The 13662-nt window shown below is 39.6% G+C and overlaps 1 protein-coding gene across 2 annotated transcripts in view; it reads right to left on the bottom strand.

Annotated features, from left to right (window-relative positions):
* Window positions 1-13662, bottom strand: part of LOC128693672 (myb-like protein X) — a 95178-nt gene that overhangs the window by 4466 nt on the left and 77050 nt on the right. The window contains exon 4 of one of the 2 annotated variants that reach the window (XM_070091229.1): window positions 1770-1958. The exons of the other annotated variant lie outside the window; for it this stretch is intronic. Within the exon in view, the coding sequence (XP_069947330.1) occupies window positions 1770-1958 (189 nt within the window). The remainder of the gene's footprint in view (window positions 1-1769; window positions 1959-13662) is intronic. 2 annotated transcript variants of the gene reach the window in all.

Raw genomic sequence — 13662 nt, 5'->3', positions numbered from 1 at the left:
TTTGTAGCTAAAGCAGCAAAGCTAAGCTTGTGGTTTGCTGGTGTACCAGCATCAGTATTTAGCCTAACAACTAAAATTCTCCAAACGTTCCTGGAATTGCAGCATTTATTACTACCTATTTCAACTATTTCAGAGTTAACACTCTGTCTGTGAAGAAAATATCTCTGGTAGACTTTCTACAACTCTTCTTCCTTCATTTGTAATAATGGCTTCTTGCTGTAATAGCTTCTGGGGTCAGAAAGCCTTGTCATTTATTTTTCCGTCTTCTACCAAGGCAGAGTGACCCAAAAAAGGGAAAATAAGTCTTTTATGTATTTTTGTAATCTTGAATTTGGTTTATCACATCTCTTGTATTTCTTCAATCAACTGGAAATTTATATCCAAAGTTTCAAACCTTTTGTTATAACTCATAATTTTTTGCTCTGTAGTTTATAGTATTTGGACTTGCATTAGCTTTATGGTGAAGCATTAATATCCCAATGCCCTTATGAAGCACCAGCCTTCATGGTCTTAACTCTATCTCATACCATCTCAGGAAATTGTCTTTGTGCATTCCTACTGTATCCAAGTCTGTATCCCTTTATCCGAAATTCTGAAATTCGAAAAGTTCTGAAAACCGAAGTTTTTTCGTGGAGGTGTATAAATGGAAAACAGGAATTAATTAAAGGGATGTAAATAGCATGCTAAAAATATCTAGCCTAGCCTAGACCTGACTAGCTTGTGCTACTAGGTCAGATGCTGTGCTCCTTCCTTGGTTGGATAAACATGTTAGGTTGCATAAACATATTAGGTTGGATAAACACATGAGTGAGATGGGGGTTGGATTTGAGTGGGACTTGCACATGAGTAAATAGAATTATCAAAGCTTATTGCTTTGGTAGCACTGAAAACTGAGTTGGGCAAATATTGTTAGTGGGATGGATTGTGAAGGACCTGCCTAGAATGGGCCAACAGGCCTGCTGCAGTGTTCCTCCTTTCTTATGGTCTTAAGTGAATGTGACCTGACCTGACTAGGTTAAGGCACTGGCTTAAGCTGGTGGGAGAATTGGACCTGCCTCACATGGGCCAGTAGGCCTACTGCAGTGATCCTTCTTTCTTATGTTCTTATGTGTGGAGTGTCAGTCATCTCTACATAACTCCAACGCCGCTACATGGCAGCACTGACAGCCAGAGTGGCATCAGTTGTGTCTCAGTACTTGTAGTGTTCACACGTGTGTCTGCTGTTCTCAGCAAACAGCAGACGCATGTTCCTGGTCTATAATTTCCCATTATTTCATTTATCAATATATTATACTCTAAATAAACCATAGTAGTATTTGTAGTCTTTATTTATCCCACTCAGTGTGAGTATTCATGTTTTTTCTGCATTGTTAATGTTTGATTATGGGGTGCTGCCCTAGACCTCACCTTCATTATGAAATTCAAAAAATTCTCAAATTTGAAACACTGCTGTCCCCAAGGGTTTTGGATAAAGGGATATGGACCTGTACTAGTTTTCATTCAAGCTGTTAACCAATGAACCATTTATATTCATACTATAGTATTATTAAGACTGACAATATAATTTGCATAACAAGAAGCATGTAAGCACAGTATGATTACATTAAGTAATGAACAACTGCAGGACCTATATATTTTCATGATATACTGTAATAGGATAATTTTTACACTGTAATAAACAATTATTTTCAACCAGCATGGGTCACTGAGCACTGTGCTTCTATGTGAATTCTATAATATACTGTGGGTAGTACTCTTCTTTATTATACTTGACAAAGATGGTTGGAGCAGCCGCATCATCTACAGTAGTTTCACAACCAAGACGATCAAAAGTGGTATTAGATGGACCGTTGTGGTCTGGTGTCCCTTTAGTTATGGCTCCTATGATGACGTCTGCCAATATTAGAAAGAAATGCCTGTCACTGTCACAGGTACAGTGACCACGTGCAACAGCAGCACTGAAAACAAAAGAAGCTAGGTAACTTCACTGCTCTTAGAAACATATGTGTATATGTATTATTTTTTTTTATTAATACATCAGCCATCTCCCACCAAGGCAAGGTGGCCCAAAAAAGAACACTTTTCATCATTATTCACTCTATTACTGTCTTGCGAGAGGCGCGCTTACACTGCAGTTATAAAACTGGAACATTAACACCCCTTCTTCAGAGTGCAAACACTATACAGTGGACCCCCGCATAGCGACCTTAATCCGTGCAAGAGGGCTGGTTGTTATGCGAAATGTTCGGTATGCGAATGAATTTTCCCCATAAGAAATAATGGAAATCAAATTAATCCGTGCAAGACACCCAAAAGTATGAAAAAAATTTTTTTACCACATGAAACGTTAATTTTAATACACACAAACTGAAAAAGGCATGCACAATTACATGACACTTACTTTTATTGAAGATCTGGTGATGATTGATGGGATGGGAGGAGGGGAGAGAGAGTGTTAGTGTTTAGAAGGGGAATCCCCTTCCATTAAGACTTGAGGTGTCGAGTCCTTTTCTGGGGTTACTTCCCTTCTTCTTTTAATGCCACTAGGACCAGCTTCAGAGTCACTGGACTTCTTTCGCACAACATATCTGTCCATAGTGGCCTGTACCTCTCGTTCCTTTATGACTTCCCTAAAGTGTTTCACAACATTGTCAGTGTACAGGTTGCCAACACGGCTTGCAATAGCTGTGTAAGGGTGATTTTCATCCATGAAGGTTTGCACTTCAAGCCACTTTGCACAGATTTCCTTAATCTTTGTAGTAGGCAACTTCTTCAATTTCTCTCTCCCCTCCTCTGAACCAGTTTCCTTAGGTCTGGCCTCTTGCTGTTGAAGTTGATCTATCAGCTCATCAGTGGTTAGTTCTTCATTGTCCTCCTCCACCAACTCTTCCACATCATCCCCACTAACCTCCAACCCTAAGGACTTTCCCAATGCCACAATGGATTCCTCAACTGGCATAATCCTCTCAGGGTTAGCCTCAAACCCTTCAAAATCCCTTTTGTCTACACATTCTGGCCACAGTTTCTTCCAAGCAGAGTTCAAGGTCTTCTTAGTCACTCCCTCCCAAGCCTTACCTATAAGGTTTACACAATTGAGGATATTAAAGTGATCTCTCCAAAAGTCTCTTAGAGTCAGTTGAGTTTCTGAGGTCACTACAAAGCACCTTTCAAACAGAGCTTTTGTGTACAGTTTTTTGAAGTTTGCAATAACCTGCTGGTCCATGGGCTGCAGGAGAGGAGTGGTATTAGGAGGCAAAAACTTCACCTTAATGAATTTCACGTCCCCATAAAGTCGCTCTGCCACGTCTGTAGGATGACCAGGGGCATTGTCTAACACCAGGAGGCACTTAAGTTCTAATTTCTTTTCAGTTAGGTAATCTTTCACATTGGGGGCAAATGCATGGTGTAACCAGTCATAGAAAAAGTCCCTAGTGACCCATGCCTTACTGTTTGCCCTCCACAGCACACACAAATTCTCCTTGAGGACATTCTTTTGCCTGAACGGTCTGGGAGTTTCAGAGTGATACACTAATAAAGGCTTCACTTTGCAATCACCAGTAGCATTGGAACACATCAACAAAGTAAGCCTGTCTTTCATAGGCTTATGTCCTGGGAGTGCCTTTTCCTCCTGAGTAATGTAGGTCCTGCTTGGCATTTTCTTCCAAAACAGGCCTGTTTCATCACAATTAAACACTTGTTCAGGTTTCAGTCCTTCAGTTTCTATGTACTCCTTGAATTCCTGCACATATTTTTCAGCTGCTTTGTGGTCCGAACTGGCAGCCTCACCATGCCTTATCACACTATGTATGCCACTACGCTTCTTAAATCTCTCAAACCAACCTTTGCTGGCCTTAAATTCACTCACATCATCACTAGTTGCAGGCATTTTTTTAATTAAATCCTCATGCAACTTCCTAGCCTTTTCGCTTATGATCGCTTGAGAGACGCTATCTCCTGCTAGCTGTTTTTCATTTATCCACACCAATAAGAGTCTCTCAACATCTTCCATCACTTGCGATCTCTGTTTCGAAAACACAGTTAAACCTTTGGCAAGAACAGCTTCCTTGATTGCCTTTCTGTTGCCCACAATAGCAGAGATGGTTGATTTGGGTTTCTTGTACAACCTGACCAGGTCGGCGACACGCACTCCACTTTCATACTTATCAATGATCTCTTTCTTCATCTCTATTGGAATTCTCACCCTTATTGCTGTAGGGTTGGAACTAGAAGCTTTCTTGGGGCCCATGGTCACTTATTTTCCAGATAAAGCACTGAAAACACTGTAATAATACGAAATATTCCGATTGTATGCTTGGATGTTACCGCGGAGGCTGGCTGGTAAACAATGCCACCGGCGGAACATATGAGGCTGGCTCAGGCCGCACATTGGACGCGTCTCGGACGAAGGGCGGTGAGCGGGTTTTTGGGCGGTATGCGAGGCAAAATTTTTGCGATCAAAGCGACCGGTATGCGGATTGTACGGTATGCGATGCGTATGGTATGCGGGGGTCCACTGTACTTCCCATCTCTAGGAATCAAGTCTAGCATGACAGTTTCCCTGAATCCCTTCATAAATGCTACATTGCTCACACTCCAACATCATGACAAGTCCTAAAAATCATTTGTCTCCATTCGCTCCTATCTAACACACTTACGTATGCCTGCTGGAAGTCCAAACCCCTCGCACACATAACCTCCTTTACTCCCTCCCTCCAACCTTTCCTAGGCCGACCCCTACCCTGCCTTCCATCCCCTACAGATTTATACACTCTCGAAGTCATTCTATTTCCTTCCATCCTCTCTACATGTCCAAACCACCTCAACAACCCCTCCTCAGCCCTCTGGATAACAGTTTTGTTAATCCTGCACCACCTCCTAATTTCCAAACTACGAATTCTCTGCATTATATTCACACCATACACTGCTCTCTGATGTGACATCTCCACTGCCTCCAGCCTTCTCCTTGTTGCAACAGTCACCACCCATGTTTCACACCCATATAAGAGCATTTGTATAACTATACTCTCATACATTCCCCTCTTTACATCCATGGACAAAGTTATTTGTCTCCACAGACTCCTAAGTGCACCACTCACCTTTTTCCTGTCATCAATTCTATGATTCACTTTATCTTTCATAGACCCATCTGCTGACATGTCTACTCCTAAATATATGAATACATTCACCTCCTAAAAACTCTTTCCCTCCAATCTGATATCCAATCTTTCATCACCTAATTTTTTTATCCTCACCACCTTACTCTTTCCTATATTCATTTTTAATTTTCTCCTTTTACATACCCTACCAAACTCATTCATCAACCTCTGCAACTTCTCTTCAGAATCTCCTAAAAGCACTGTCATCAGCAAAGAGCAACTGCGACAACTCCCACTTTGTATTAGATTCTTTATCTTTTAACCCCACACCTCTTGCCAACACCCGAGCATTCACTTCTCTTAAAATCCCATCTATAAATATATTGAACAACCACGGTGACATCACATCCTTGTCTAAGGCCTACTTTTACTTGGAAATAATCTCTCTCTCTCCTATATACTCTAACCTGAGCCTCACTATCCTCATAAGAACTCTTCAATGATTTCAGTAGCCTACCTCCTATTCCTTATGCAACATTAATATGCAACATCTGCCACACTGCTCCCCTATCCACCCTGTCACATGCCTTTTCCAAATCCATAAATGCCACAAAAACCTCTTTACCCTTATCTAAATACTGTTCACTTATATGTTTCACTGTAAACACTTGGTCTACACAGCCCCTATCTTTCCTAAAGCCTCCTTGTTCATCTGCTATCCTACTCTCCATCTTTCTCTTAATTCTTTCAATAATAACTACCATACACTTTCCCAGGTATACTCAACAGACTTATTCCTCTATAATTTTTACACTCTCTTTTGTCCCCTTTGCCTTTATACAAAGGAACTATGCATGTTCTCTGCCAATCCCTATGTACCTTACTCTCTTCCATACATTTATTAAATAAAAGCACCAACCACTCCAAAACTACATCCCCACCTGCCTTTAACATTTCTATCTTATCCCATTAATCCCTGCTGCCTTACCCCCTTTCTTTCTACCCACTGCCTCACAAACTTCTCCCACACTCACAAGAGGCTCTTCCTCACTACTACAAAATGTTATTCCTTCTTTCCCTATCCACAAAATCACAGCTTCTCTATCTTCATCAACATTTAACAATTCCTCAAAATATTCACTCCATCTTCCTGATACCTTTAACTCTCCAGTAAACCCTTTGAGGGTCGGTCATGTACATATATTTCTTAACTGCCAGGGTCAGTCACATACTTATACGCGTAAATTCTATCACCTTCAAATCGAGCGGGAGAAAGCTGGTAGGCATACACATGAGAGAATGGGCCTGCATAGTGTGCGCAGTAGGAAAAAAATCGGGGCACCTGCATTGCATTGTGGGAATGCCATTTTAGTATGCCTTGTTCACCATACCTCATGGTAAGAAACTCCTCACTCCACAACAAACTGGGACTCTTTTGTTCCCAAGTGATAGTTCAAACAGTGAGGGAAGTGTCAGTGAAGAAGAATTGCATGGTTTGGACGAGTTGGTGACTGAAAATAATGAGCATAATACAGGTAATAGTGCAGAAAACTCAGACGACCCTCAACCTTCCACCTCTGGTGCCGGGGCTTCTTGTTCATGTTCAGTTGTACCAGAATGAAAGAGGAAACTCATATTTTCCCATGTCCAGAACTCAAAAGTGAGCAGTGCTAATGATAGTGATAGTGAATATGATATCCAAGCTCTTGAAAACATTTCCAATAGCGAGAGTGAAGTGGAATATTCCCCAGTGAATTGTCAGTATTTACGACGCTACCTGCACTCTGGTAGTGTGCCATATGCTATTTCAAGGGGAGGAGTACATCTCGGAGTACATCCCATGGCCGTACAACAGGAACAGATAGTGAAAATGAAGATGATATTGTTACATCTGGATGAAAAATGTGTATGCATCAAGATCTACAACAACCACCACCACAACCACAACCACCTGTCAATGTCCAGTACCCACCAGCAGACTGCACCTGGGATTGGCAGGAAGGTGCCAATTTTGTTCCCATTCCCCATCACTTTGATGACAGTCAAAGTGGAATACGGCCATCTTGAACACTTGGGAACAATGCCACTGAACTGGAATGTTTCGAGTTATTCTTTGACGAAACCCAAATGGAAATTATTGTCAGGGAAAGCAACACATACAGTGGAACCCTGAGTTTCATCCTTAATCCGTTCAAGGAGGTAGGACTGAAGTTGAAATGTCCTAAAGTCAAAGCAACATTTCCCATATTTCCCAGACCCATAAAAATATTCACAAAAAATACATTTTTTAAAGAATAACTATAGTTTTACATACACAAAACACAAATAAATACATACAGTACTTAACCCTCTGACTGATTTGGTCGTATATATATGTCTTATGAGCCACCGTTTTTGACGTATACGTGTATATATTCATAAATTCTAGCGGCTTCAAATCAAGCAGAAAGCTGGTAAGCCCACATGTGAGAGAATGAGTCTGTGTGGTCACTGTGCACCATATAAAAAAAATCCTGCAGCATGCAGAGCATGATAAAAAAAAATGACCGTTTTTTAATTAAAATGCCGAATTTGTGGTCCATTTTCGTATAGTATTTATGGTTGTACTCTCGTTTTCTTGGTCTGTTTTGAGTCCTCAGGTCAAGAGAGGAACCTGGTCAGTGGCTGGCCAACATGGAACAAAGATGAAAATAAAGAAGACTGTTTGAGTGGCAGAAACAACGAAGATCCAGAAGACTGCTGTCGAGATTTCCAACCCATTTTCGGTGCTAGCAGACGAATGTGTGTTGTCTACTGGAAACGTAGAAATGAGTACCAAGGAATCATTGGCAGAGGAGGGCGAGTCGACATCCCATGAAACCCCAACGAAGATCATCGAAAACGTCACTACGAACTCCACCAGTGAAAGTAAGAACATTGTTTTAGTTGGGGACAGTGAAGTGAAATTTATGGAAAGGGCATTTTGTCTTAGGGACTGGAAGAGGAGGCAGAGGGTATGTTTTCCTGGGGCTGGGATGGGGGATATTGTAAGCCGTCTGGACGATATCATGAAGGGTAATGGGATCAATCCTATCATCTGCCTTAGTATGGGAGGCAATGATGTTGGCAGATGTAGGAGTGAAGACCTGATTAGCAGGTATAGGACAGCAATAGAGATAATTAGGAAGAAGGGTGGGAACCCTGTGAGATGTGGCATTTTGCTCAGGAGAGGAGTTGGTAATGAATGGCTGTCCAGGGCAATTGATGTCAACTGCTGGCTGGACAAACACTGTAAGGAAAATGCAGTAACATTCATAGACAACTGGGACCTCTTCTATGGCAGAAATGACATGTATGCCAGGGATGGGGTTCACTTACCTGGAGTTTGAGGTGGGAGCACTGGCCAACGCAGTGGAGGGAGCTCTTATGTCTTTAAACTAGAAATAGATAGAGGTATGGGTTTTTGTGGAAAATCAATGTATTCTGAGTGTAGCGATAGTGTGAGTTTTAAGGAAACCAGTAATAGGCAGAATGAGGAAGAGTTATTGGTGAACACAGGAAAGCCAATGGCATTAGGTGATAAGGAGAGTAACAGGCATAGTGATGGAACAGAAATAAGCAGGAAGAAAAAAAAGAAGGAAGGGTTTCTGAAAATATATTATGCTAATAGTCGTAGTGCGAGAAATAAGATGGACGAATTGAGATTAGTTGCGAGTGTAGGTAACATTGATGTTTTTGCCATAACTGAGATGTGGTTTAATATGAAAAATAGGGACATGCCTGCTGAATGTCACATTCAGGGTTTTAAACTGTTCCAAGTAGACAGAGGTATTGGGAAGGGGGGTGGGGTGGCACTTTATGTTCATGATCGTTTAAATTGTTGCATAAAAAGGGTATAAAGTCTGAAAACACATACTGAGTCTGTTTGGATAGAATTTTCAGAGGGGCATGAAAAATTTATTTTAGGCGTGATATACCGTCTCCCAAACTTGGAGAGACAGAGGAAGGCTACTCTGGGAGGAAATTGTTAAGGCCACAAGGCACGATAACGTTGTAATTCTAGGGGACTTTAACTTTAGTCATATTCATTGGAATTTTCTGACTGGGAATTTAGAATCTAACGACTTTTTAGAAGTAGTTCAGGACTGTTTTTTGAAGCAGTTTGTGACAGAACCTACAAGGGGAAATAACCTGCTTGCCTTAGTTCTGGCAAACAAGGAATCCCTTGTTAATCATTTTGAAATTTCAGAGGAACTTGGTGCTAGTGACCACAAATCAATTACATTTAGCATTGAATGGAAGTGTGATAGTAGGGATAACTCAGTAACAGTCCCACATTTTTGCTTAGCAGATTACGATGGGCTTAGAGAACACTTATCATCTGTGGACTGGGGTAACGATCTAGAGAGCTATCAATATAACAGTTTTCTGAACACTATACATGCTGCCCAAAGAACATTTATCCCGTATAAAAAAATTAGATCAAATATAAATGATCCAAAATGGATGAATAATAGGCTCAAATATCTTTTAGGGCGGAAGAAAGGAATTTACAGGCGTATCAAAAGAGGTGAGGTCATCTTATGAATCAGTATATTGACATTAAGAGGGATGTTAAAAAGGGTATAAGAAAAGCTAAATGGGACTATGAAATTAAAGTTGCTAGGGATTCGAAAACTAACCCAAAAAGTTTTTTCAAGGTGTATAGAACAAAAGTTAGAGATAAGATAGGTCCCCTTAAAAATAACTATGGGCATCTTACTGACAAAGAGAATGAAATGTGCTCGATTTTAAATAATTATTTTCTCTCAGTTTTTACACAGGAAGACACTAACAATATCCCAGCAATTAATTTTTATAGTGGGCCTGAAGAAGATAAATTATGTAACATCACAGTCACTAGTGAAATGGTTATGACACAAAATAAGTCACCGGGACCTGATGAGCTTTTTTCAAGGCTTCTTAAGGAATGCAAAATGGAACTCTGTGAACCATTAACTAATATTTTTAATTTATCTCTTCAAACAGGTGTAGTGTCTGATATGTGGAAGATGGCTAATGTAATTCCTGTTTTTAAAGCCTGGGACAAGTCGTTACCATCAAATTACTGCCCAATAAGCCTGACCTCAATTGTAGGCAAATTACTAGAGTCAATTATAGCTGAGATTATAAGAAGCCATCTCGATAAGCATAATCTGATTAATGATACTCAACATGGATTCACGAGAGGCTGTTCTTGTCTGACTAATTTATTAACTTTCTTCAGCAAAGCTTTTCAGGGTGTTGATCACGATAAAGAATTTGATATTATTTACTTAGATTTTAGTAAGGCTTTTGATAGAGTACCGCACCAAAGACTGTTAAAGAAAGTGGCAGCTCATGGCATTGGGAGAAATTTGCTGTCATGGACCAAGTCATGGCTCACAGACAGGAAGCAGAGAGTGTCCATAAATGGGGTTAAATCCGAGTGGGGATCTGTAACAAGTGGTGTTCCCCAGGGATCAGTCTTGGGCCCGTTGTTGTTTATAATATACATCAATGATCTTGATGAGGGAAGTACTAGTGAAATGACCAAATTTGCCAATGACACAAAGATAGGTAGGATAATTGATTCAGATGTAGATATCAGGGAACTTCAGGAGGATTTAGACAAACTCAATACCTGGTCAGAAAAGTGGCAGATGCATTTCAATGTAGATAAATGCAAGGTTCTGAAGCTCGGGAGTGTCCATAACCCTAGCACTTATAAGTTAAATAATGTAGAACTTAGCCATACAGATTGCGAAAAGGACTTGGGGATTATGATAAGCAATAACCTTAAACCAAGACAGCAATGCCTAAGCGTACGTAATAAGGCAAATAGATTACTGGGATTTATATCAAGAAGTGTAAGCAACAGAAGTTCAGAGGTTATATTACAGCTTTATACATCATTAGTAAGGCCTCACCTAGATTATGCAGCTCAGTTCTGGTCTCCATATTACAGAATGGACATAAATTTGTTAGAAAACATTCAGCACAGAATGACTAAATTAATACAAAGCATTAGAAATCTTCCTTATGAAGAAAGATTGAAGACACTTAAATTACATTCACTTGTTAGACGAAGAATGAGGGGAGACATGATCGAAGTGTATAAGTGGAAGATGGGTATTAATAAAGGAGATATAAATAAGGTCTTGAGGATACCTCTCCAAGAGAGAACCTGCAGTAATGGATTCAAATTAGACAAGTTTAGATTTAGAAAGGATATAGGAAAGTATTGGTTTGGAAATAGGGTAGTTGATGAGTGGAACAGTCTACCTAGTTGGGTTACTGAGGCTAAAACCTTGGGTAGTTTCAAATTTAGGTTGGATAAATACATGAGTGAGAGGGGTTGGATTTGAGTAGGACTTGCATATGAGTAGATAGAGTTATCAGGGCTTGCTTACTTCTTGGGTGGCATTGAAAATTGGGTTGGGCAAATGTTTTGTTAGTGGGATGGATTGTGAAGGACCTGCCTAGTATGGGCCAACAGGCCTGATGCAGTGTTCCTCCTTTATGTTCTTATGTTCATATTACAGAACCAGAAGTGATTTTGACTGGTTTTACTATGAAAAGAACCTTGAAATGGAGCTCAAAGTAGGGGAAATGTTTGATTTTTGCCGATGTTCAAAAGTAAACAAATGATGTCATTGTGCAATAAATGTTCAACTAGCCATTCTAATATGCAGTCATGAATGAGTTGACATTATTTATACAATATTGCAGTAGTCTGCATAACAGTAAATCTTCTATTTTTTGTTTGAATAAAAATTCAAAGTAGAAAGCAAGAGTAATATCAGAGGGGCCTGGAGATGTGACTGATGAACAAAGAAAATGTTATTTTAGAGCCAGGAATGTCTGCATTGTTCATTTTGGACCCTATTTTGAAATTGGCATATTTTTTAATTTTCGTAAAATTGGCCAAATTGCAAATTTCTGACCACGTTATTGGGTAGTTGAAATCGGTAAATGGGCAGTTTCTTGCACTCAATCGATAGAAAAAATGGAGTTCTAAAGAAATAGCTATGAGTTTGGTCAATTGGAACAATGGAATTAGCCAAAAATAGGGCTCAAATTGGACGAAATCACCGATTTGTAAATATTGCTGAGGTCGCTAACTTCATGAGAGCGTAATTCCATCAGTTTTCCATCAAATTTCGTTCTTTTCGTGTCATTACAATCAGGAAAAGATTCTCTATCATTTAATAAGAATTTTTTTTTTTTCGAAAATTTTGCGACACCAGAAGACGCCTCAGGATTTGAGGTTGTGACAGTCAAGGGGTTAATGAAGACAAATTCCAACTACTCTGTTATGGAAAACTGGAGGAAATAATAACTAGGACTGAATATACTACAAACTTTAATCACACAATAGAGCGGAAAAGTAATGTGAAGGACCTGGGTGCGGTAATGTCCGAAGTCCTCACCTTCAAAGACCACAACAATGTCACTATCACACCTGTGAGGAAACTGATAGGATGGATAATGAGAACATTCAAGACAAGAGATGCTAAGCCAATGAGGATAGTTTTTAACCCTTTGACTGTTTTCGATGTATAAATACGTCTTACGAGCCAATGTTTCTGATGTATATATACTCAATAATTCTAGCAGCTTCAAATCAAGCGGGAGAAAGCTGGTAGGCCCACATGTGAGAGAATGGGTCTGTGTGGTCAGTGTGCACCACATAAAAAAAATCCTGCAGCACACATTGCGTAATGAGAAAAAAAAAACTCTGATCATTTTTTTGGAATAAAACGCCGACTTCGAGGTGTATTTTCTTATAGTATTTATCGTTGTATTCGCGTTTTCATGGTCTTAGGTGATAAAATGGAAAACATATTACAGAAATAGAGATGATTTTCATTACTTTGACGATGAAAACGACCTTGAAACTGAGCTCAAAGTAGCGGAAATGTTCGATTTTTACCAATGTTCAGGAGTAAATAAATCACACCACACGTCCAATACACGTCAACTGGGGAGTCTAATATTCTTTCACTAGTGCACTGATATTATTTATACCATTTTTACAATAATGCAGTAGTCTGCATAACAGTAAATTTTGTATTTTTTTGTATGAATAAAAAATCAAAATAGAAAGCAATAATAATATAAGAGGGGCCTAGAGATGTGACTAATGAACAGAGCATATGTTATTTTAGTGCCACAAATGTCTACCTTGTTTATTCTGGACCCTATTTTGAAATTGGCATCTTTTTTAGTTTGTGTGAAATTGGCCAAATTGCCAATTTCTGACCACCATATTGGGTAGTCCAAATTAGTAAATGGGAGGTTTCTTGTACTCAGTTGATAGATAAAATGGAGTTCTAAAGAAATAGCTATGAGTTTGGTCAACTGGAACAATGGAATTGGCTGAAAATAGGGCTCAAAGTCGGCGAAATCGCCGATACGCATATGTCGCCAAGACCGCTAACTTCGCGGGAGCGTAATTCCATGAGTTTTCGACCAAATTTCGAACTATTGGTGTCATTACCATCGGGAAAAGATTCTCTATCATTTCATAAGAAAAAATAATTTTTTTTTTTCAAAAATTGAGCGA

The sequence above is a fragment of the Cherax quadricarinatus genome, chromosome 34 (assembly GCF_038502225.1).
Source record: "Cherax quadricarinatus isolate ZL_2023a chromosome 34, ASM3850222v1, whole genome shotgun sequence".
Taxonomy (NCBI): domain Eukaryota; kingdom Metazoa; phylum Arthropoda; class Malacostraca; order Decapoda; family Parastacidae; genus Cherax; species Cherax quadricarinatus.
This window is presented reverse-complemented; position numbering and strand designations above follow the sequence as displayed.